The sequence below is a fragment of the Trichechus manatus genome, unplaced genomic scaffold (genome assembly GCF_000243295.1).
Source record: "Trichechus manatus latirostris isolate Lorelei unplaced genomic scaffold, TriManLat1.0 scaffold00038, whole genome shotgun sequence".
Taxonomy (NCBI): Eukaryota; Metazoa; Chordata; class Mammalia; order Sirenia; family Trichechidae; genus Trichechus; species Trichechus manatus.
In genome coordinates this window covers 12,854,011-12,878,959 of record NW_004443974.1, presented here as the reverse complement: position 1 = coordinate 12,878,959, position 24,949 = coordinate 12,854,011, and the positions used below count along the sequence as shown (strand labels likewise).

Below are 24,949 nucleotides of genomic sequence, written 5' to 3'. Positions count from 1 at the left end.
GATAGTTTCCTTGCTTTATGGCACTACAAGACGTCCCAGGCTCATCTTGTGTATTTCTCACCTTAGCACTGAAATCAACCATCTCCCCAAAAATCTCTGGTTGCTCTTAATATGAGATATTTAAAGACTTCCATCTGGATACTAAGGTTGTTCACTGTTACTGGGTTATAATTATTTCTTGGTCTTACACTGGACAGAACTACGAAATACTTTTTTTTTTAAGAAAGTTTTTAAAAATCATGAATTCATACTAATGTTTTCAATGCAAATATAAGATTACAGTGTTTTCACTTACCATTGTTTATTTTTATACTTGTATCTCTTTTAATGCTGATAATCTTGGTTTTTAAAATTAACATTATTATTTGTTCTACCCTACAAAATTCCTATAATAGCATCAAAACAGTCATAATAATAATACTAATAATAATAAGACTACTAATTGCAGTTTAATAATTGTTTTGTGGTTCTTTCTGCCTTAGAATAAATGTCACAAAGTCAAGTACAATGTATTAAGTTACTGTAAGTAATTACTTTCTCTGTGTGGGTTATGTCAGAACTTGTTATAAAATTAGGTTTGTTTTCAATTTTTAGGGGTTGCTTTCTGGCACAGAAAGTAGAATTTTAAAAATACTGCTCTGTACCTTGTTTTCTCTCCATTTTACAATATATCCTGGAAATCACTCCATATTAATATGAAGTATCTGTCTCATTTCTTTTCACAGTTAGATAGTACTCCAATGATACAGATATACCGAAGTTTACTCAATTAGTTCCCTTTTAATCGACTTTTGGGTTATTTCCTACGTTTCACTATTACAATTAATGCTGCTATGAATAGCTTTAAGTATACAGTCATGTGTTGCTTAATATCCACAATATGTTCTGTGAAATACGACGTTATGGGATTTGGACGTTGTGTGAACACCATATTTTATACAGGCAGTCCCTGGGTTACTAACATCCAACTTACAGACAACTTGTACTTAAGAACAGATTACCATAAACCCTATCATATTAAAATTTTGAGTTAAATACAATGGTTCACAATAATGAATGCACGCACTACTCTGTGATGCTCATGAAAACACTGTGAGGTTTGGAAGTGTTTAAGTATTTTACATGGACAGAAAGGTGAAATATAAACTATATATGTATAACCCTATGGGACCACGGATGTGTATGTGGTCACACATTGCCCAAATGGACATTATGCGGCACATGACTACTCATTATTTTGTATTTCTACCAGCATATCTTTGGAGTAAAAACAAAAAAGAAACCAAGCCCATTGCCGTCAGTCGATTCTGACTCACAGCAACCCTATACGACAGAGTAGAACTGCCCCACAGGGTTTCCAAGGCTGTAAATTTTTACAGAAGCAGACTGCCACACGCTCTCCCACGGAGCTGCTGGTGGATTCAAACCACTGATCTTTAGGTTAGTAGCCCTGGTGGTGCAGTGGTTAAAGCGCGTGGCTGCTAACTGAAAGGTCTGTGGTTTGAACCCACCAGCTGCTTCGTGGGAGAAAGATGTGGCAGTCTGCTTCTGTAAAGATCACAGTCTTGGAAACCCTATGGGGTAGTTCTACTCTAACCTATGTGGTCTCTATGGGTCAAAATTGACTCGATGGCAATGGGTACGGTTTTTAATTTTGGAACAGATATCTAAAAGTGGGTTTGCTGCACCTAGACACAAATAAAATTTGTTAAGTGAATGAATGAATAAGCCCATCTTATTAAAAGGAAGAGTACAGCATTTTACACTCCATAACCTAAAACATACTTTTCAACAGCAAGTAAGAAGTCTGTTACAGGATCTTTAGAATTCCCAAGCTTATAAGAAATATACAAATATTATATATTGAAATAATCCTTTTGGAAAGCAACATGACAACCTATACAAAAACCGTAGCACTGGAATAAAAACTCATACAGAACCAATGATAAGGTACTTAAATTTTCAGAACAGGCTATAAATTTGACTCTAAGCTTTCCAGCAACCAACATAAAAGGGGAGACCTTACCAGTTAAACAGCTGCAATGTTCATGAGAAAAAACAATTCAATTGCTCATGAAATTCATTACTTTCTTGGTACTAAGAATAGGAATTTCTACCTCTAAGTCTTTACAGAGAGAACACTAGGTGAAGTAGTAAGCAATGTCCCTACAAACAGGTGCAACAAAAAGCATTTTCCCTAGGGTAAGGTCAATGTTGTACGACACCATTAAACACTTCAGTTTTGCAGCCACTATGTCTTTGGTCTTAAGATGACTGAAACCTTACCTTGGTTCCATCTGGCATTGTGAGGGAAGCTGTTGAGAATGCAGGGTTTCTGATAGGAGATTTGGGAACAAATGAGGGTTGGTCTAGGGCTGAAGTAGATTCAGACGATGTTGATGTCTCAGAGGGTAGTGAGTTCTCTTCTGTATGGGGTAAGACATGATCTACCACCCATCCGGAGTAAGCAGATAGCTTCGGAAGAGACATACATTCTTCTAAAATATCCTACAGAGAAAAGGAGAGTTATGCCCAATGTACCTTATTGAAAGTCTAAGGTTTAAGTAAATATCAAAGGCCCAAGTAATCATATTAACATTCAGAGATGAAGAGAAGGTACAGTGGTTCCTTGATAATGACCCTAACCACTATTCTTCTAAAGAATATCAGACTAAATAACCCTGACTACAGAAAAACGAACAATGCACAAAGATTGTCATTAAAGTATATCTGAAAGCAATCTAAATAAACATTGGAATATAACACCGGAAAACAATTTTTTCCCACTTCCTTTCTATTTTATTTTACTTTTCCTGAGGGATCCTACTTATATTTCAGCTACTATTCTAGCAGTCTTGCCCCCTTTTGCCTGAGCCCTGGGATCTCTACATTTGTCTCATGTTTGTAGAGAACACTAGAAGAATTTTAAAGTAAATTAGAGTAAAAACAAAAAAACCAAACCCGTTGCCATCGAGTCGATTCAGACTCATAGCAACCCTATGGGACAGAGTAGAACTGCCCCACAGGGTTTTCCAGAAGCGGCTGTGGATTTGAACTGCTGACCTTTTGGTTAGCAGCCAAATGCTTAACCACTATGCCACCATGGCTCCAAAAATACATAATAAATATTATACTATAATAATAGAATATTGATTGTGTCAACCAATAATAAGTCATTTTAAAATACTGATTGTGAATCCAATGTAATAACATATTTAAGATTCAATTTTAAGTGAAAAAACAGAAGTATAAATACAATAGTATTACAATTACATAAAGTAAAAACAAATGTTACTGTATTAAAAAACATAAAGGAAATATATCAGAAGTTATGCCTGAATGATGAGTGTTCTTATTTTCTGTATTTCCTGATTTTTCAATAAACATGTTATGATTTTTCAAATGAAAATAAGAAGCATATCCAAAAAGACAGAAATGTGGTCACTGATATAACAGTCTGTGGCTTGAATGAAATGGGATTTATAATAGAAGGTCTAAAACAGGTCCTAGACACTCTACAGTATCTGTGTGGACAACTCATTCAACTGTACCAGTTAACTATTATCTATATGTTTGGTCAACAGTGCTTTTAACCAGAGAAACTTATACCATTTTAACTCTAGTTAAAATGTACAAGGCAAATTTTGGCTGGGATCTTTATTCAATGTCAAGAAATATTACCATGATAACATAGAAGGCTAGGGACAATACAGAGAAACAGTATTATAGTGATTAAGAGCACTGAGCTTGAAACCATCCTTTCCAGGTTTCAATTCCATCTCCGCATTCCTCTTAAGTTACCTAGCCTCTCTGTGGTTCAGCTTCATCACTTCCAAAATGGGATCATAAACGACCCACCTCATAGGTTTGTGGGAGGATTAATAACTAACACATGTAAAGAACTTAGAATAGTGCCTGGCACATAATAAGTGCTCAATAACTGCAAGCTATTATTTTATTTAGATCAGTGGTTCTCAAGTGGGGCCAAATTTACCCCCCAGAAGACATCTGGCAATGTCTGGAAATATTTTTGGTTGTCACAACTGGGAGGTGCTACTGGCATCTAGTAGGTGAAGGCCAGGTATGCTGCTAAACATTCTACAATGGACAAGACAGCAGTCCCCTACAACACGGAATTATCCAGCCCAGCCCAAAATGTCAATAGTGCCCTGGTTGAGAAGCCCTGATCTAGATCATGGGTACACATCACATGTACAATAAACAGATATTCATACCATGGCAAACAATCTGGACATGGAAGCAAACATGCTGATATGTACACTTTATAATGATTTAAAAAACATATTAGAAATAATGTTGGAACAACACTTTTCAGTCATTCCTTACGCCAAAATAAATTCCAGGGACAAAGTTTCACATTAAAAAAATAAACCATACATACAAAAAGCACCATTAACAAAGAAAAATTCAACCGATAAACTGGAAAAAAAAAAGCGATATAGATTACAGATAAAGGGCTATTATCCCTAATATATAAAGAAACTTAAAAATCAGGGGGGAAAAACCACCAAAATTCCAAAAGAAAAACAGGCAAAAGACATAAACAGGCAATTCACAAATACAGATATAAAACTGGTTCCTTAACATATGAAAATATGTTCAACCTCACTCAAAATAAGAGCAATGCATATTAAAACTACACTGAGATCCCATTCTTGACTATTAGATTAACAAAAAAATTTAGAATATGGGAATACATTCTGTTGGCAAGGCTGTGGGCATTGCTGATTGGTACATTGATTATAGAGGGAAATTTGGCAATAGCTAACAAAACTACATATGTATTTACCATTTGACCCAGCAATCTCACTTCTCAGAATTTATCCTGAAGATATACTTCCCACAAAATGAAAATACACATGCACAAGTTTATTCATTGTAATATTGCTTATAACTGCAAAATACTGGAAAGAATTTAAATATCCATACATAGAAGAGTTGTTGAATTACCTGTGGTACCTCTACACAATGAAATATTATGCAACTGGGGGGAAGAATCTTATATGAAGTGAAAAGCAATAAGTGTAAAAGAATTACCTAAAGTATTTTGTGTACAAAAGAAGGGGAAATAAGACAAAATACATGTGTTTGCTCATTTATGCAAAAAGAAACACAGGAAAGATAAACCAGAAATGAGATAGGTTACCTACAGTGAGTGGCTGGGAAATTGTGAAAGAGATGGGAGGAGTGACACTTCTCTATCTTTTTGTATAGTTCTGATTTCTTAAATATTTTAATGTTTCACATACTCAAAATAAAGAAAATCAACAATGGGAGGAAAAGCCTAGAAGGGAATATAAATAAAAACAAATGGACCTAATTAATACATTTCAAATGAATAAAACAACCACGTTGGCAGGAGGCGGGAGTGGAAGTAAAACTAATCCAAATAACTTCTGAACACAGCATTTTGACTATAAACTCTCAGGCTAAAGAAAAAAAACTGTAAACAAATACTGAACTCTAGTTAGTATACGTGTTTTTCCAGAGGTATTCTAAATTCTAAAGTTTAAAAACTATTTTTTATGTATTTTAGGGTTGAATAAACAAATAAATATATTGTGGATAAAGGAGTCAGGTTTCTCACTGTCAGAGAAGGAAAACGGGGAAAGGCAGAATGAACCCTCTCGTTTTAGATAAAAACTGAAGATATCAATATGAACTCCTGGTTTTTAATATATCTAGAAATAGATATAGATATATGTATGTACACATATCCATTGCTGTCAAGTCGACTTCAACTCATAGTGACCCTAGAGGACAGAGTAGAACTGCCCCATGGGGCTTCCCAGCCTGTAATCTTTAAGGAAGCGGAGTGCCACATCTTTCTCCCATGGAGCACAGGTAGGTTCAAACCTCCAGCCTTCCGGTTAGCAGCCAAGCACGCAACCACTGAGCCACCAGTAATGGCATCACTAGGGAGGTACGGGGGATGCAGACTGCACCTGGTGACACTGTTAGAGAGGGTGACACCAAAATGACTGTCTATAAAAGTTTTGTGCAGTGTTTCAGCAGAAATTTATTATTTTTTATAAAACTATCACTGTAGTTATAACAACAAAAAATTTTTCATAAGCCCAGCTTACATGTATCACTATACCTAAAAGGCTAAAACTCTATGCTAATTTACTTTTTGAACCTTCTAATGTGTTCTGGTCAGAGCTGTTACTATTACCCAATTACAATGATGCTTTGAATCACATGGTTTCATCTGCATGCATTATAAGCATGTGCTATTGTTTTTGTTGTTGCCAGCATTTTTATAGTGGCTGATTTTGTCAAATTTTCTGGTGTTCTAACTACAATATTGTGGTAATTAGCACAGGGGTGTGACACCATGAGTTACGGCACTGGGTGACACCAACCCTTGTGATGCCACCTTGCGTATACTTGTATATAAGAAATACAGATTTGTGTACATATATCAACATCAACTCAGTTTTTTAATATATATAGAAATATATACGTGTGTATACACATACATACATATAGAAGTGATATAGATGTGTGTGTATACACACACACACACACACACACACACACACGTATGTAAATACATACATATATTTCTTAGCTCTGTCCACTGAGAAGACCTAGAAGCAATGACACTCCTATAGTAGTACTGGGCACATCTACTGCCCAGATATTGGCTTCTTAATACGATTTTACACAAAAAAGACACCAGGGGTCCTTGCATAAATGGTAGGTTCCAGAGCTGGGGATGGGGAAATATAAGATGAGCCTGGAACATCTTGTTGTACCAGAAAGTAAAAAAATGTTCAAAGACTGATGAGGCCCTTTCTCTTGCCCCTTGGCATGGAAGTGTCAGCAAAGCAGGAGAGGATGAAGGAAGGTAGGTGGTGGGCTGGTTGGTTCCAGGAGGAAACTGGTGGAGGAAACAACCAGTGTGGACTGAAGATTGCTACAGTTAACTAAATAAATAAACTGATTGAGCAAATAAGTAAATATATTGAGGTTAACAGGGCTGAGATTCTCGTTGCTGGATAATATATTTACAAACATGAATGGGGGAAGGCTAAAAAAAAAACCCAGAGGTACTGGATTGGAAGTGGTGGTTATCAGTATGAACTCATGGTTTTAAAATACATATGTATAGATAGATATAAAAATAGTTATAGATAATATATGTGTGTGCATGTATGTATATGTGTACGGATATACACACATGTATTTCCTAGCTCTGTCCACTGAGAAGGCCTAGAAGCAATTGTACTCGAGTAACAATGACCACACTGAGCTCCCAGATCTTGGTTTGTAAATACCATACTCCACTTAAAAGAAATCAGACTTTTTGGAGAAATGGCTGATCCCAGGGTTGAGACAGAGAAAGTACAACTTGCACTTGGGACACCTTTTTGTGACAAAAAGTAAAGAAACGGTGGATTAATAATGAAACATGTCAAAGGGACATAAGAGGCAGCTTGAAGAGGCTCTCAGCGGCCAAATCTGGAAAATTTTGAGCATCAAAATAATGACAGTAAAGAATTACAACTCATTGAATGAATAGGAACCCAGGAGTCCATACTGCTATAAATAATTAAACAGAGGAATAAAGAAACCTCTCCCTTAAAGAATGTCTACTAACACATGCAGAAGGAATGATGGACGTAAAGAAACACCATTTGGCAACATCACAGAAGTCATCAATGAATCCTAAGGCTGGTGGGAGGAGGTTTGATGAGAAAAAGGATATTGGTGTAATCTCAGAGTATCTCCCCACAAAATACTAATCTATTACAAAAGCAAAAATGATGACTTTTAAGGAAATGACCTGGCAGACACCAATGTAAGCAGTGATCAAGGTCTGCAACACGAAACTTTGATGTTGGGATGGTTGACATCTATGTGCCTCCTGAGAAGAATACAGCATGTTTCTGTGGTTTTCTTGCCAAGAATGTATAAACTGTGTCTGGTCGTTTGAAAACATCAGACAGACCCATGCTGGGGTCATCCTACAAAATGTAAGGTCTGTAGTCTTTAAAATTGTCAAAAGACAGAGAAACACTTTAGAACTGTTCCACACAGATGTCTGAGGAGACACAACACCGTATTTGTAGCTAGATTACCAGCAACTCGGGAACAGGAGCTATGCTTTAACTGTTCACCTCCCCCCCACCCCCAAACACACACTCCTGCTGTCCAGTAGAGGGCTCTACAAATACTAGGCACAATGACCACGCCCCGCGAACTTTCCAGGTCCGTCCAATATCTAAAAATTTGGTCATTTCACTGGCAGCAATCGATTAGGCCAAGCTAATTGTTCCGCTAAATCCAGAGCTCCCAGCACAAAACCCACCATATGAGACGCGCAGTAAATTATATAACCCTGAGAAGCCAGAGGTGCTCTGAAAAGAAGAGGCGCCTAATTCTAGCTAGGGTTAACAACGAAGCCTTTAAGGAAAACAGCAATTCTCAAGAAAGGAGAGCTCCCCGAAAAGCTAGACTACGCTGGGAAAGTCAAGGACCCTAGACAGGGAGACACACACAGGAGTCAAGAAATAAATGCAGATTGTTAAAAAGAACTCACGGGAACCTCGGAACAGGGCGTGCCAAGGGCTCAAGAAGAGCTGGGTCCCGCTCGAGGCAAGGGTGTCTCGAGGGGCCGAAGGGCCTACCTACCCCATAAGGGGCCATCTGCTCACCTCGCCTCGCAGCGGCCAGTCACGGTGGTAGGAGAGGCGGCCTTTGTCAGAACTGCGCAGCGCCTGCAGGGTCTCCCAGCAGCGGCCTTCGGAAGGCATGGCCCTACAGGTTGCAACCCGTCTGAGGCGTTGCTTGGGACAAAACAAGCCCTCGAATCAGCCGCCCGGAAATGGACATTCGTTTCCGCTTCCGGGCCGCGAGCCCGGAATCCCCTCCCTTAACGGCTGGGCGCCCCGCCTCCAGCGACGTACCTCGCCCACGCTCGCACTTCTGCGAAGAGCCTATCCCTGGCGCCCTCGCTCGGGGACTTCCGCCTCAGAATTATATAAGATCCAATGCTCTATGACCCCTCCCATACACAGCCGGTGGAAGTGTAAGATGGTGCAGCCTCTGTGGAAAAGACTGGCAGTTCCTCAAAAGGTGAAACATTGTTACCATATAAGCCAGCAATTTCACTCCTGGGTATATACTCAAGAGAAATGAATACACCCACACAAAAACTTGTAAACAAATGTTTATAACAATTATTCATAATAGCCAAAAAATGGAAACCACCCAAATGTCCCTCAACTGGTGATTGGATAGACAAAATGTGGTATTAGCCATACAATGGGATATTATTCTGCCATAAAAAGGAATGATATACGGATACATGATACATGAACCTTGAAAACATCAGTGAAAGCAGTCACAAAAGGCCACATATTTTATGATTCCATTTATGTGAAATGGCTAGAGAAGGCAAACCCATAGAGACAGAAAGTAGATTAGCGGTTGCCAGAGATTTGGGGGAGAGGGAAACAGGGAGTGACAGCTAACAGGTAAGAGTTTTTTTTTGGGGGGGGTGGTTAATGAAAAAGTTCTGGAATTAGATAGTGGTGATGGTTGTACAACTTTGTGAATATACTAAAAACTACTGAATTGTACACTTTATTTTATATCTCAATAAAAATAAAATAAATCAAGTATGATTCATAATTGCCCAGAGTCAGCTTTTTAAACTAGGAACCCAGACTTTCTGACCCTTCTATTGTGTACCATATTTTATGGGCTCTCAGTTTGAGGTAGGAAGGCTTCTCTCTGGAGTTTGAAGCAATATAAACATTTATTCTTCTTTCTGATATTTTACAAACTCCTTGGACTTTTTGTGACAAAATATTTTACAAAGAAAAATAGAATGTTTTTGAAGAGTCCCAGCAATACACTCCAAGAGAGGTGTTTCTCACACAGAGTCATACACCAATGCCTTTCATTGAGAAGGTGTTCACTAGTATGACAAAAATAATGAGTTACACAGGTATGTATGCATATTGGTGTTAAGTTTGCCAACTATCTTTTCTTGCAAAGAACTTTCAGATATTGTATAAGTTCAAGTCCATTTACCTTAAGGGTGTGAAAATGGGCTTGATTTTGCGACAATAATAGCTGACTGTTTTTTTTTAAATGACTTTCCTCGGCACAGTTAAAAAAAGATGAAAACCTCCAAATATTCCCAAAATTGGGGGACAGGGGATTTTTATGGTCTATAAAATCCAGATATCTGAATGAGACCCATTGCCTTCAAAGACATAAGAGGGATTCTCTAGAGTTTTGTACTTGGGTTAGAGTGACAGAGAGGACAAGACTGGATCACCCAGAAGGCCAATACCAGCTAGACTGGAAAGGTTAGAGTTCAGCACAGCAGCACCAAATTTGTTCTTTTCTCTGTTATTAAAAAAAAAAAAAAAAAAAAAAGTTTTGCTTGCTTTCTTTTAAATACAGGGAAGTTTGAAGAAAACAAATGGCCCATAATCTTATCTTTCAGAAACCAGTTAACATTTTTTAAACAAAAGTAATATATATACATCTTATCTCCCCCTAACAACTAAAGTTGTCTGCCCCAAAACACTGAGCAATACTTTACAAAGCTTGTTTCCTCCAGACATCTCACAGGATTATAATGTGAAAGCACACAAAGGACAAAGAACCAACATGGGCCAAAATGAAATGAAAGGCCTAATGTTCCATGCACCAAGTACTTTAAAAATGTTTACTGGCTCACCTGCATCACTTTGTAAAAAGATTCCTGGGGTTTTATTGATCATTTTTAGAAAAGAGATGGGGTATGTAATGGAAATCATCCAATAGAGCCTTAAATACTGATTATAAAAGCTTTTTGTAAAACACAAACTTTTCAGGAACAAATCCATTCCTTAGATACAAACCAGGCAAAGAGAAACAAAAAATCAATCAGATTGGGGTTACACTTTTAAAAGTCCAATAGGACATGAGCCCTAGACAGTCTGTTGTGAAGTGCTTGTGGGTAAATGACCTCAAGGAAACTCTTAGGCATGAGAGGTTGCCACTGAACTTGGGAAGGGAGCCTTGGGAAAAACACTGCACCCATGAAGTAAGAAATAAAGCAAGTGAAGATGCTCATAGCCCAGGAGGGGTAGGAGGGATAAGGAGGAAGGCAGACCCCTGCCTAACAGCTCCTGCTGAGAAAACCTGCAGAAAAAACCTAGGAGGAGGGAGATTCCTCAAGAGAAGAGGGCTATAAGGGGACTGGAGGAATAGGCTCAGTCCAAACACTCTCCGGGGAAAGGAATGACCAAGGTCATGGTGAGCTAAAATCGGGTACCCTAGAGTAGTAAATGTAAGGCCTGTCAAGTTAATTTAAAAACTTCCATCAGGCAACTATATCAGGGAAGAGAGAATCAAGTGGGGTCATGAAAAACCGCTTCATCCCCATGCTGCTTCAGGGACTTTTCTGGAGCCAGTAGCTAAGGACAAGATCCTGAACACATTTCTTCACTGGAAGAGAGGAAAACCAACAAGCTTTCCAGGTATGGTTTGGCAACTCCATAGTTTCCACGGCAACAATTAGGACTCCTGGCCCAAGACAAGTGGCCTCAGGCAGGAGGAGACCGGGAGCGGATGGGAGAGCTGGTCAGGTAGGTAGTGTAGGGACCATCCCCAAAAACGTTGGCGTATGATGACTTGAGGAACTGGACATAGTTCTGCATGCTGCGATTGGTGCTCTCTGATTGCTCCAGGCGATCTTTCAGGTCTTGCAGCCGGCTCTGGTAGCGGCGGTCCGCCTAAGAGGACAAACAGTGAGAGCATGGGTCAAGTGTACTAGGTGCAAGTAGAGGTCAGGTGGTCCTTCCTCCCCATGACAGCATTAATCCTCTGCTTGGAATGGTCAGTTTCACTTTTCTGTCTTCCAACAGAGACACTGGGTTTCTTCATTTCTTATCACCATATTCTTCAGTGCCTGGCCTACCAGGGGCCTTTAATCTGAGGTGTGTAATGCCCTGAAGTTATATACAAAACTGGAGATATTTGGGTATTTGGGGCAGGGGATAGTAAGTACCATGGCCTTTGTCAGAATCTCAAAGGGGCCTCTCTCAGAGCCAAAAAACGTGAAGATTAGGGTAAAAAGCATTCAATAAATACTGGTTGAATGAAAGATTATATGGTTATGATTAATGTAAACTGTGCAGACATACTGCCTGGGTTCTCTAAGACTAATTTCTGTATTTGTAAATGGGGATACAACTTTACTCAGCCCATTTGAAACACCCAAATTCCTAATCATTATGGCCATGACATTATGAAAGAACGATGTGGAAACCTTGCCTGCCAGGAAACCCAGAAGGACAAGCTGAGAGAGTAACACCAGAGCCAGAAGCTAAAGCAGCAAGAAATAAGCAGTACTGAGTTGAATCTCCCACAGCAGGGGACTATGCAGTGAGGAGGCCCTGCTGAACCCCTGAGGAGCTCAGCCACATGAAGGGCATCAATACCAGTCAGTGGTACCACCGGAGAGGGTGAATTGTAGGCCCAGCAAAATACAGACATGGTGGCCCCCTTTCTTTTCTCTCCTTCCAGAACCCAACAGAAGACCTATAGCCAAAGGAAACAGGAAAAGGAAGAATGGACCAAAGACCTTCCCCCATGTAGATCTCTTGAGCCTCAGGTCAAGCCTGAGCTGAGGGGAAGAGAAGAAATGAAATTAAACTGATCAAACATATGGAATCTTAAAATAGCATCAAAAGAATAAAATATTTACAAATAAATTTAACAAAAGAAGTAGAAGACTTGTACTCTGAAAACTATAAAACATTGTTGAAAGAAATTAAAGACCTAAACAAATGTAAAAACATCCTGTGTTCATGGATTGGAAGACAACATTGTTAAGATGGCAATACTCTCCAAACTGATCTAGAGACAACACAATCTCTAACAAAATCTCAGCTGGCTCATTTGCATAAATTGATGAGCTGATCCTAAAATTCATATGTAAATGTAAGGGACCCAAAATAGCCAAATAATCATGAAAAAAGAGAAACAAAATTGGAGGATTCATACTTCCCAATTTCAAAACTTACTACATGTGGTACTGGCATAAAGACAGACACATGTATCAATGGAATAAATTTGAAAGTTCAGAAATAGACCCTTACATTTATGGTCAATTGATATGCAATAAGAGTGCCAACATAATTCAAAGGTAAAAGAATAGTCTTTCCAACAAATGGTGCTGGGACAACTGGTTATCCAAATGAAAAAGAAGGAAGTAGGACCCTTACTCCACACCCTATACAAAAATTAACTCAAACTGGATCACAGACATAAATGTTAAGTGCTAAAGCTGTACAACTCTTAGAAGAAAGAAGAGGAGTAAATCTCATAATCTTGGGTTAGGAAATGATTTCTTAGATGTGACAACAAAAGCACAGGAGACAAAAGAAAAAACAGATAAATTACACTTCATCAAAATTAAAAATGTTTGTGCTTCAAAGCACACCATCAAGAAAGTAAAAAGACAACCCACAGAATGGGAGAAAATATTTGCAAATCATTTTTCTGATAAGAGCTTGTATCCAGAATATCTAAAAAAACTCCTACAATTCAACAATAAAAAGAAAAATAACCCAATTGTAAAATGGGCAAAGGATTTTAATAGACATTTCTCTAAACAAGATATACAAATGGCCAGCACGATGCTCAACATCGTAAGTCATTAGAGAAAATGCAAATCAAAACCACAATGAGATACCATTTCGCATCCACTAGAATGGCTATTATTTAAAAAAGGAAAACAAGTATTGTCCAGGATATGGAGCAATTGGAACCCTCATACATGCTGGTAGAATGTAAAATGATGAAGCTACTTTGGAAAATAGTCTCGCAGTTTCTCAAAGAAGTTATACATAGTTATCATATGACCCTGCTCGGTATATAACCACTCCTAGATATATAACTGGAGCCCTGGTGGCTCAGTGGTTAAGAACTCAGCTGCTAACCAAAAGGTCGGCAGTTCGAATCCACCAGCTGCTCCTTGGAAACCCTATGAGGCAGTTCTACTCTCTCCTATAGGGTAGCTATGAGTCAGAATCAGCTCGACGGCAATGGGTTTGGGTTTGGCTGGGTGTAGGCATATAACTAAGAGAAATGAAAAATATGTCCACACAAAAAGTTGTACAGAACAGTTCATGGCAGCATTATTCCTAATAGCCAAAAAGAGAAAACAACCCAAATGTCTATCAACTGCTGAACAGATAAACACAATGTGGTACATCCACGTAATATTATGTGACAATAGAAAAGAGTGAAGTTCTGATACACGCTACAACATGGATGAACCTTAAAAATATGCTAAGCGAAAGAAGCCAGTCACAAAACCACATACTGTATGATTCCATTTATGTGAAATGTCTAGAATAGACAAGTCCATAGAGACTTTATTAATGGTTGCCAGGGGCTGTGGGAGGAGAATGTGGCTAAATGAGTATGGAGTTTCTTTTTGAAAATGTTCTAAACTTAGATTGTGGTGATAACTTCACAACTCATAAATATACTAAAAATGATTGAATTGTTCAATCTGAATAAGTGAATTTTATGATATGTAAAAACTACCTTAATAAAGCTGTTAAAAAAGGGGGGGAGGGGTATGAGCCGCAGATATCCTTAAGGGATGGGAAAGTGTTTGGAGAAAGAGAAAATCATGTTATATTCATTAAAACACCAAGGAAGGCTAAAATCTCAACTCTCTCCCCTCTTTTCTCCCCTGCCCACTCACATCGTCACGGCTCCGCCGCAGCTGGCTGAGTTCTGTTTTGGTCCTGCTCAGCTGGGTCTCAAGGTCCAGGATTTTGTTCTGGGCTGCTCGCTCCTTGGAGGCTGCATGGTCCTTGGTTTGTTCCACCTGCACAGAGGACACAGAAGTAGGGCTGTCGTCCCTGACCTGGACACTTGGCAAAGAGAAAGCTGGGCCACCCCCACTATCGGGTCTCACAAAGAGCATCTGCACATCAGCTCAGAGCCCCTGGAGCCTCAGGGCAGGAGCAAACTAAAGGGATTACTTCTGCAATCCAGCTCTACCTGCCCTTTCCCGATGCCCCATGAGTCATCACCTAAGATGTGGTAAACCTCCTGAATCCCAAGTGAGCAGCAATTAAATCATAATCATCAACAATAAAGTGCTAAGCCCTTTACAATAGTTACTCATTTGATTCTTCCAACAAATTCATGAAGCAGGTACTTACGATTAGGCCTGTTTTTCTGATGGGGGAAATAGGCTCAGAGAGGTTAGGTGATTTGCCCAAGGTCATACAGCTAGGTAGTAATGGAATTGAGACTGACCTGCCTCCTAGCATCTTCAATGGCACTCTCTAACTGCCTTGCTAGGGTCCCACATTCCCGTGTTTTCTCCTCTAGCCGTAGCTGGGACTGGTGGATTGCCTCCTCCCTCTTGGCAATCACCTGTAGGAACTCGATGTTCTGGGCACTGGTTGCCTCCAGTTTCCTAGGTGAAAGCAGTCAATCAGATCTCGTCATATCCTCACCTGTCCCGTTCTACCCCACCAGGGGGCTGTCAGCCACTCCTGGATCAGGGCTCTCATCATGCCGAGACTCTCCAAGGAGCCAGAGGAATAGGCCAAAGAGATCTACAGATCAGCAAGAAGACCAAGGAGCTATGCAACTGGAGAAGGTGGTTACAGTACAGTATGAAAAGTGGGAAAAACAAGCATGGACTGACTGTGGGCTGTGCTAAGTGTACATTATCATCACATGTAATACAGCACATGGCAGCTCAGGGAGGTGGGTACTATTATTACTCCTGTTTTACAGATGAAGAAACTGAGCCTCAGAGAAGTGACGTCATTGGCCCAAGGTCAGCACAGGTGGCAGGTCTGTCTCCAAAACCCATGCTTTCAACTTCTACTGTTCACTGCTGCCTCCCTCAGCAAAAGGTCTTCAGCTGGACCTCTCAACATCTTATGTGACCAGCCAAGGAGCAGCAGGGACCATCCCGATGCACTTCCAGAGCGCCTTCCAACTGAAGGAGGTCTGTAAGTTCTGCTGAATCTAGCTGCATCCTCAAGGCCAGCAGAGCTGAGGTGGAGCCCAGAAAGAGACCACCTGGTTCAAGTCCCTGCCTCCAGGTATATTAGTCCACCAACCTGAGCAGTTACAGCCTCCTAGCACCTGAGGCCCTTCATCTCTGCTACTAAGGCCGGACCGTTGCCAGGAGTCTCCAGACTGCATTTTACAGATACTACCACAAACTCTGAAGAAAGGCAGTCACGGATCGAAGTTGCAGCTTTGCCATGTACAGCTGTGTGACCCTGGGCAAGTCACTCTCTCTCCAAGTCTGTTTCCTCATATTTAAAATTGGAATAATACCAGCTAACATATACTGAACATTTCTCAATGTCTTTACGAGGCATTATTTTGGTGAAGACTCACAATAACCCAATGAGCTAGATTATTACCCCTACCTTGGTCCCTTTCTCAAGATGAGGAAACTGAGGTTCAAAGGGGTTAAATGATTTGCTTAAAATCACAAAGCAGGTTAAGTGGCAGAGGTGGAACTCAAGGCCAGGACTTCTGATCCCAGCAGGTGAAGTCTTCACCTCTGATTGCCTCCAACAGTCCTCCGTAGTAACAGAAGAGTCAGGCCAGAAAGGTATCAGGGAAGGATGACAGGAAACAAAGAGCAGAATGAGGGAGAAATGCCCCCCAGCAGTGTACTGCCTGCTCCACTCAGGCCAGGCGCTGCTTGGATGAAGTGTGTCTTTCTGATGCCTAGAGGTGGTCTGATCTTGATCACACTGTTGTGCGGCATTCCCCCAAGCCAAGAGACCACCTTCCTCTCTCCCATGATGCTTACCACTGAAATGGAGGCAGCTTCTCCTCTGAGGTCTGCCTAGTACCTTCCAGGGCCTTGAGTCCCTCAAACACTTCAGCACATTAAGCACAAAGCAGCTAAGTGGCTGAAAGTCTCAGGTCCTAGGAAGAAGACAGAGATGGGACCAAGTGCCTCTAACCTCTCCAATTCATCCACCTTCAGACTCAGCTGTTTATTTTGCTTCTGGGAAGCCTGATGTTTCTCTCTCGCCATCTCCAGCTTGTCCCCCTGATGCTCGATCTAAAATGACAGGAACATAGACTGGTTTATGAAAGAACTTCCCAGTACAGCCCTCCCTTTTCCCTGTGACCTGTCATCCACACCCAGGAAAGAAGCATGCTGCCCTCAGCAGGCGTCCAAATGTCAGTGCACAACCTGGAGAAGACAGGAGAGCAGGGAAATGTTAGGCCCACCTTCCAAGACTGAAGGCTTTCCCACCCCAAGAGAAGCAAGGGTTGATCCTGAAGAACCACAATGATAGTTTCTTGATCAGGAGAGACCACATAGTGGCCCAGCTGGGATCTGGCGCAGACATGAGAAGGCAGAAGCAGATGTAGCCTAGTTGGCCCACACAACACCCCCATGAAGCTGCTGTCTTTACCAATTACGTTGTTGATACTGCTGATTTCCTTCTCCCCTTAACTGAGGACAAGTGTAGGCAAGGCAGCAGGAAATCTATTGATACTTTCAGGCTGGCAAGTTTGAGAAGTTATCCAGAGGGCTGCTTTATGCAGAAGCCTCTGCCATCAGAGCTTAAAAGGCCCTGATGCAACAGAGAAGGCAGGCAACTTCAGAGTACAGAGAGCAGGCGCATGGGAACCAGATACAGCTGGCGTTCATGTTATTGGCTCTGCAACCTTAGGAAATTACTTTTCCCCTCTATGCCTTGAGCTTTTTTCTGTAAAATGGGTGAATTAAATGAGAAAATGCTGGTAAACTGCTTATTCAGTGTGGCGCACAGAGCAGGTGCTCAAAAACTGTAGCAACTTTTATCCTTATTACAAGGATGCAGGTAAAGAGAGGGGAAAGGCCTTGCCCAAGGTCACACTGCCAATGAGTGGCAGATAATTTCTTGGACAGCGTAGGCATGGTACCAGTAACCCAAAGGCAGGTTGCTTCTGGGAGAGAGGAGCCCTCTTTCAGGACAGAATCTCAGGCAATGGATCTGTTAAGAATAAGGGAAGACTTTGTTAAAGCAAGAGAAAAGCTTGAAAAAAAAAACTCTGTAGGTTGGGGTTGGCTCGTGTCTCGCACGTATGGGTGTATGGTTGAGGACAGCAGCAAGGTGCGAAGGCAGGAGGCAAGCAGAGACTTGGAGCACTCAGGGGCAGGGCAATAGCAGGAGGGCCCAACAATCCAAACGAGTGACGGCTCCGATGACTACAATCACTATGTGCAAACACAAGGTATTTGGCACACCAGACTTTTATTTCACAGCACTGATGATAGCTCACTCCTTTCAGAAAGCGGCAGCCAAGAAAAAGGAAGTAGTCCTCCCTTGAGGGCCTGCAGCTCATCTTGGTATGCGGGTCCCTGCTCGGGCTAGTTCGTGGGACCCTTTCTGCCAGTCCCTTACCCGGCTGCGCAGGTCTGATATGATGGCTGTGAGGTCAATGTTCTTCCTCTCGTAGCCCTGCAGCTGGTCCTGACACTCAGCCAGCTTAGCCTCTGTGATCTTGAGGATGTCAGGAAGCTGCTGCAGGTCAGCCAGCTGGGACTGGAACTGACGACGTGCCTGGAGTGGGGGAGAAATGCCCACTGCTGGGAAGGACTCAGGAAAGGGCTGCCCTCAGTCCCCAGAAGAGGATCCTTCAAAATCCACAGGCAGGAGTGTAGCCTGTCCTCACTGCAGACCACTGAGCAGGTGTCCAGCTGCTCTCTGAAGGGACACACTTGGGTCTGACTTGACACTTGAGGTTGCTACTCATTCAATTATCGAATAACAACAGCAACCATGTAGTAAGCACCAGGATCCAGGCCTTGAGCTAACAGCTCTCTGCAGTTGCTCATTTAACTCATAAAGTAGGTGCTGTTATCCCCATTCTACAGATAAGGAAACTGAGGATCAAGGGAACAAAGTCATTTGCCCAAGGTCACTCCACCAGAAACTGGTAGAGCCACGATTAAAATCTAGTCTACCTCTAAAGCCACTTGGAATGCAACCACCATGCTATAGGGTTTCCAAACCAAATGTCAAAGGTGACGGTAGAAACAATATCTGGTCTTATTGTACTTACAGGGAGACTGAGGACTAAAGAGGGGTGACTTGCTCAAGGTTATGCAACAAGTTAGTAACCAATCCTAGACTGAACCCGTCTCCAAGGTTGCTATTAAGACAATCCCTCTGCTTCTAGCAGAATAACACTCTTTGAGGAAGGGGATAGGAGGCATAAGTTTTGGTTGGCACAAGATAAAGACACCACACAGAATTAAGTAGGCATGCCTAAGATCTATCATACCTGTAGATTTGAGTAGATTTTTTTAAAAAAAGAAATTGAAGAGGAGAAACAAAACCAAGAAGGAAAAAAGATACAGCAGAAAAGAGAGGAGACAAGAGAAAAGAGAGAGCACATACGCAGTAGAGTGCCCCAGACCACCAATAAGGAAATGAATCTTTGTGTCTGAATCAGCGAGGGTCAAAGGCGAACAAGAGGGATAGTTCTGTCAAGGGAGGGAAGAGAGCAGGGAAGGGGAGCAATACCGCTTCAATCTCTTTGTTCATCTCATCCTTAAGGATCTTGTTCTCTTTGTCACAGCGTTCCAACTGGGCAGCCACTTCATCAGCCTCCAATCTGGTCTTCATCACCTAGGAACCAACAGTGCATCAGGCCATCTCAGGCAGAGCCAAGTTTTGGTGAAAAACACCTTCCACGTGCACCCTTCCTGGGACAGGCATTGTGGGAGCCTCCCAGCCTGACAGCAGAGGAAGGAGAGGTACTTGCTGCCCTTAAAAGGGGGATCAAGGCACTTGAGAGACCCACCTGACTCTTATAGTTGTCAATCATCCCCTCATAGTTCTTAACTGATGCCTTCAGCTGTTGGACCTCGAGGTGTGCCTGATTGAGTTTGTCCTCCATTGGGGCGAAGCTTGCCTAGGAAAGGTGGCTTGTAAGTAACTAGCAGGAAAGTTCTGGATTACATGGCCATCCCAGCTCAATTCCTACTCCAAAGGGCTAGCAGAGGAAAGCCCCCCAGTCAAACCCAGTTGTGGGTTTGATACTGCTTCGAGAGGTAATAGGGTAAGACTTGACCAACCCAAGTAAATGACTTCTCTGTTTTCTTTTCTTATTACAGAAGCAATACGTAATCATTAAAGAAAATGAAGATAAGACCAAGAAAAAAAAATCATAATGCATAATGCTTTAACATAAGACTATGTATCTATAGGCATGTGGCTATTTTATTTTTTAAAACAAAAATGAAGTACTCTGTACTTACAGTTCTGCAACTTACTTTTCTAATTACTATGTTGCAATGTTCTTCTCAACACCCTCCTACAACCCCAAAGCTCATCTTAGCAGAGGAACCAAATCAAACATGGTGTCTCAATACAATGCAATAGTAAGCAGTAATTGAAAAGAAAGATATAGAGCTCCATAACCCGACCTAAAAAGATGTCCGTGAAATATGATTAAGTGAGAAAAGCAAGCTGCAGAATAATGGATGGATGGATGGATGTGTATGTGTTTGAATATGTATGTTAATATAAGGAAAAAAAACAATGAAAAATACACATTGGCTGTTAATGATGCCCACCTCTAGGAAATGGGATTACCAGAGACCGTCACTTCTGTATCACATTTCTGTACTGTTTTCAACTTATTCAGTGTTTATTATGAGCATATTTTACTTTTATAATTACAATATTTAAGAAAATACACATCTACAAACATCATTTTGAATGGCTACACTGTATTATACTATATATGTATCATAATGTAACTAAATTCCCTAATGTTAAACTTGAAGGTTGTTTTCAATTTATCCAACTGTACTACAACAAATGATACTATTACATTCCCACTAGGATGGCTAAAATTAAAATACACCAAGTGGTGATTAGGAGAGAAGGAATAACTGTAGCTCTCACACACTGCCGATGGAAGTGTAAATTTGTACAGTTACTTTACTATTTGGCAACATCTACCAAAGCTAAACTTATGCATACTACCTGATGACACAGCAACTCTACTTCAAGGTATGTAATCAATAAAAATGCACCAAATATGTGGAACAAAAGATATACAAAGACATTCATAGCACTAAGGAAACAACCCAAATGTGTATCGGCAGTAGAATGGATAAGTATATTGTGGTGTATTCATATAATGGGATACTGCAGAGACATGGAAATTAAGAAACTGCTAAATACTACATGGATGATTCTCACAAACGCAATGTTGAATAAAAGATGCCAGGCACAAGAATATATGAACTACACAAATCTATCTATAAATAGTTTAAAAACAGACAAACTTGTGGTGATAGAAGTCAGGGCAGCGGTTATCTTTGCAAAGAGGGGTTAGTATTGTTTATCAGAGTGATGGATACACAAAGTAGGTTCACTTTATGAAAATTCTAGAATCTGTGTACTTTTCTGCATATTAGATTTGCGTAAAACCAATCTATCTTAGCAAACAAACAAAAAACCTAGATGTTATTGCCCAGATCAATAAAAAACCAAGAACAAACCTGGCTCTGAAAGGTTAACCTCTGTTCAGGTGCCTCTCGCCCCTGGCACTCTGGGAGGGTGTATACTGAGGTATTAAGAGTGAGAACTCTGGAATCAGACTCAGGTTCAATCCCAACTCTAACACTTCCTAGGGCAAAATCTTGGCAAGAAATATGACCTCTCCCTAAGATCCAGTTTTCTTATTCTATACAAATGGACATAATAATATTATTAGCAGGCTGGGAGAGTTAAGAGGAGTCCTGGTGGTACAATGGTCAAGCACTCATCTGCTAACCAAAAGGTTAGTGGGTGGAACCAACCACCTGTTCCGAGAGAGAAAGACACTGCAGTCTGCTTCCATAAAGATTTACAGCCTTGGAAACCCTATGGGACAGTTCTACTGCCCTATAGGGCCACTATGAATCAGAATCAATTCAGTGGCAGTGGGTTGGGTTTTATTTTTTTGGTTTTAGGGAAGTTTAAGTGAGAATCCCCTACACATCTGTCTGTCTGTTGTACTGTGGTGGCTTACATGTTCCTGTGATACTGGAAGCTATGCCACCAGTATTTCAAATACCAGTACGGTCACTCATGGTGGACAGATTTCAGTGGAGCTTCCAGACTAAGACAGACTAGGAAAAAGGACCCAGTGGTCTACTTCTGAAAAAACTGGACAAGAAAACCGTATGAATAGCAGCAGAACATTGTCTGATACAGTGCCTGAAGATGAGCCCCTCAGGTTGGAAGGCACTCAAAATATGACTGGGGAAGGGCTACCTCCTCAAAGCAGAGTTGACCTTAATGACATGGATGGGGTCAAGTTTTCAGGACCTTCATTTGCTCATGTGGCATGACTCAAAATGAGAAGAAACAGCTGCAAACATCCATTAATAATTGGAACATGGAGTATGAATCTAGGAAAATCGGAAGTCATCAAAAATGAAATGAAACACACAAAAATTGATATCCTAGGCATTAGTGAGGTGAAATGGACTGGTAATGGCCATTTTGAATCAGACAATCATACGGCCAAATATGCCGGGAATGACAAATTGAAGAGGAATGGAGTTGCATTCATCGTCAAAAAAGAACATTTCCAGATCTATCCTGAAATACAACACTGTCAGTGATAAGATAATGTCCATACATGTACAAGGAAGACCAAGTAATATGACTATATTCAAATTTATGCACCAACCACTCATGTCTAAGATGAGGAAATTGAAGATTTTTACCAACTTCTAGAGTCTGAAATTGATCAAAAATACCATCAAGATGCATTGATAATTACTGGAATGCAGAAGTTGGAAACAAAGAAGGATCTGTAGTTGGAAAATATGGCCTTGGTGATAGAAACAACACCGGAGATCACATGATAGAATTTTTTAAGACCTACGACTTTTTCATTGCAAATACCTTTTTTTAACAACATAAACAGTGACTATACACATGGACCTTACCAGATGAAAAGCATAAGAATCAAACTGACTACATCTATGGAAAAAGGCAATGGAGAAGCTCGATATTATCAGTCAGAACAAGGCCAAGGGCTGATGCAGAACAGACCATCAATTATTCATATGCAAGTTCAAGTTGAAGTTGAAGAACATTAAAACAAGTCCACGGGAGACCATCTCAAGAATAGATGTGACTCACCGAACACTAATGACTGAAGACCAGATGAGCTGTAGAATGACATCAAGGACATCATAAATGACGAAAGCAAAAGGTTATCAAAAGACAGGAAAGAAAGAAAAGACCAAAATGGATGTCAAAAAAGACTCTGAAACTTGCTCTTGAATGTACAGCAGCTAAAGCTAATGGAAGAAATGATGAAGTAAAAGAGCTGAACAGAAGATTTCCAAGGGTGGCTCGAGAAGACAAAGTAAAGCATTGTAATGAAATGTGCAAGACCTTGAATTAGAAAACCAAAAGAGAAGAACACACTCAGCATTTCTCAAGCTGAAAGAGCTGAAGAAAAAATTCAAGCCTCGAGTTGCAAACTTGAAGGATTCTATAGGCAAAATACTGAATGACACAGGAAGCATCAAAAGAAGATGGAAGGCATACAGTGTCACTGTACCTACCAGAAAGAAGTGGTTAACATTCAACCATTTCAGGAGGTAGCCCACGATCAAGAACCAATGTATTGAAAGAAGAAGTCCAAGCTGCACTAAAGTCACTGGCAAAAAACAAGGCTCCAGGAATTGACGGATTATCAATTGAGATGTTTCAAACAATGGATGTAGCACTAGAAATTTGGAAGACAGCTACTTGGCCAACCAACTGGAGGAGATCCATATTTATACCCATTCCAAAGATTATCCAACAGAATGAGGAAATTATCAAACAATATCATTAGTATCACATGCAAGTTAAATTTTGCTGAAGATAATTCAAAAACAGTTGCAGCAGTACATCAATAAGGAACTGCTAGAAATTCAAGCTAGATTCAGAAGAGGATGTGGAAGGAAGGATATCATTGCTGATGTCACATGGATCTTGGCTGAAAGTAGAGCATACCAGAAAGATGTTTATCTGTGTTTTTGACTATGCAAAGGAATCTGAATAACACTGGGAAGAATGCAAATTCCAGAACAATTGTGCTTGTGAGGAACCTGTACATAGACCAAGAGGCAGTCGTTCAAACAGAACAAGAGGATACCACATGGTTTAAAATCAGGAAAGGTGTGCGTTAGGGTTGTATCTTTTCACCATACTTAATCTGTATGCTGAGCAAATAATCCGAGAAGCTGGACTATATGAAGAAGAACATAGCATCAGGATTGGTGGAAGACTCACTAACAACCTGTGATATGCAGGTGACATAACCTTGCTTACTGAAAACAAAGAGGACTTAAAACACTTACTGATAAAGATCAAAGACTATAGCCTTCAGTATGGATTGCACCTCAACATAAAGAAAACAAAAATCCTCACAATTGGACCAATAAGTACCATCCTGATAAATGGGGAAAATACTGAAGTTGTCGAGGATTTCATTTTACTTGGATCTACAATCAACACCCATGGAAGCAGCAGTCAAGAAATCACTGCACTGGGCAAATCTGCTTCAAAAGACTTCTTTAAATTGTTAAAAAACAAAGATGTCACTTTGAGGACTATGGTGTGCCTGAGCCAAACCATGGTATTTTCAAACGTCTCATATGCATGCAAAAGCTGGTCAACGAATAAGGAAGACCGAGGAAGAACCGATCCTCTGAATTAAGGTGTTGGTGAAAAATATTGAATAATACCATGGACTGCCAGAAGGACAAACAAGTCTCTCTTGGAAGAAATACAGCCAGAACAAAGTCCAACACCCATTCATCATAAAAACTCTCAACAAAATAGGAATAGAAGGGAAATTCCTCAATATAATTAAAGGCATTTATACAAAGCCAACAGCCAAC

At 40.6% G+C, this 24,949-nt stretch overlaps 2 protein-coding genes across 5 annotated transcripts in view; both read right to left on the bottom strand.

Annotated features, from left to right (window-relative positions):
• The window catches only part of GLE1 (GLE1 RNA export mediator), a 40,175-nt gene extending 31,285 nt beyond the window's left edge, over positions 1-8,890 (bottom strand). Inside the window, exons 1-2 of the mRNA XM_004375722.2 lie at positions 8,685-8,890; positions 2,287-2,508 (exon numbers count right to left, since the gene is read on the bottom strand). Of these exons, the coding sequence (XP_004375779.1) occupies positions 2,287-2,508; positions 8,685-8,783 (321 nt within the window). The 5' untranslated portion in view covers positions 8,784-8,890. The remainder of the gene's footprint in view (positions 1-2,286; positions 2,509-8,684) is intronic.
• Positions 8,891-9,333: 443 nt separating this feature from the next.
• The window catches only part of ODF2 (outer dense fiber of sperm tails 2), a 39,267-nt gene continuing 23,651 nt past the window's right edge, over positions 9,334-24,949 (bottom strand). For 3 of the 4 annotated variants that reach the window (XM_012555345.2, XM_023730775.1, XM_023730774.1), the window contains 7 exons: positions 19,846-19,956; positions 19,566-19,670; positions 18,441-18,599; positions 17,004-17,104; positions 15,316-15,478; positions 14,753-14,878; positions 9,334-11,765 (listed from right to left, as the gene is read on the bottom strand). In XM_012555345.2, coding sequence (XP_012410799.1) covers positions 11,577-11,765; positions 14,753-14,878; positions 15,316-15,478; positions 17,004-17,104; positions 18,441-18,599; positions 19,566-19,670; positions 19,846-19,956 — 954 coding nt within the window. In that variant the 3' untranslated portion in view covers positions 9,334-11,576. Of the gene's footprint in view, positions 11,766-14,752; positions 14,879-15,315; positions 15,479-17,003; positions 17,105-18,273; positions 18,600-19,565; positions 19,671-19,845; positions 19,957-24,949 lie in introns of those variants that run through there. The other variant, XM_012555347.2, reaches the window with a different exon arrangement.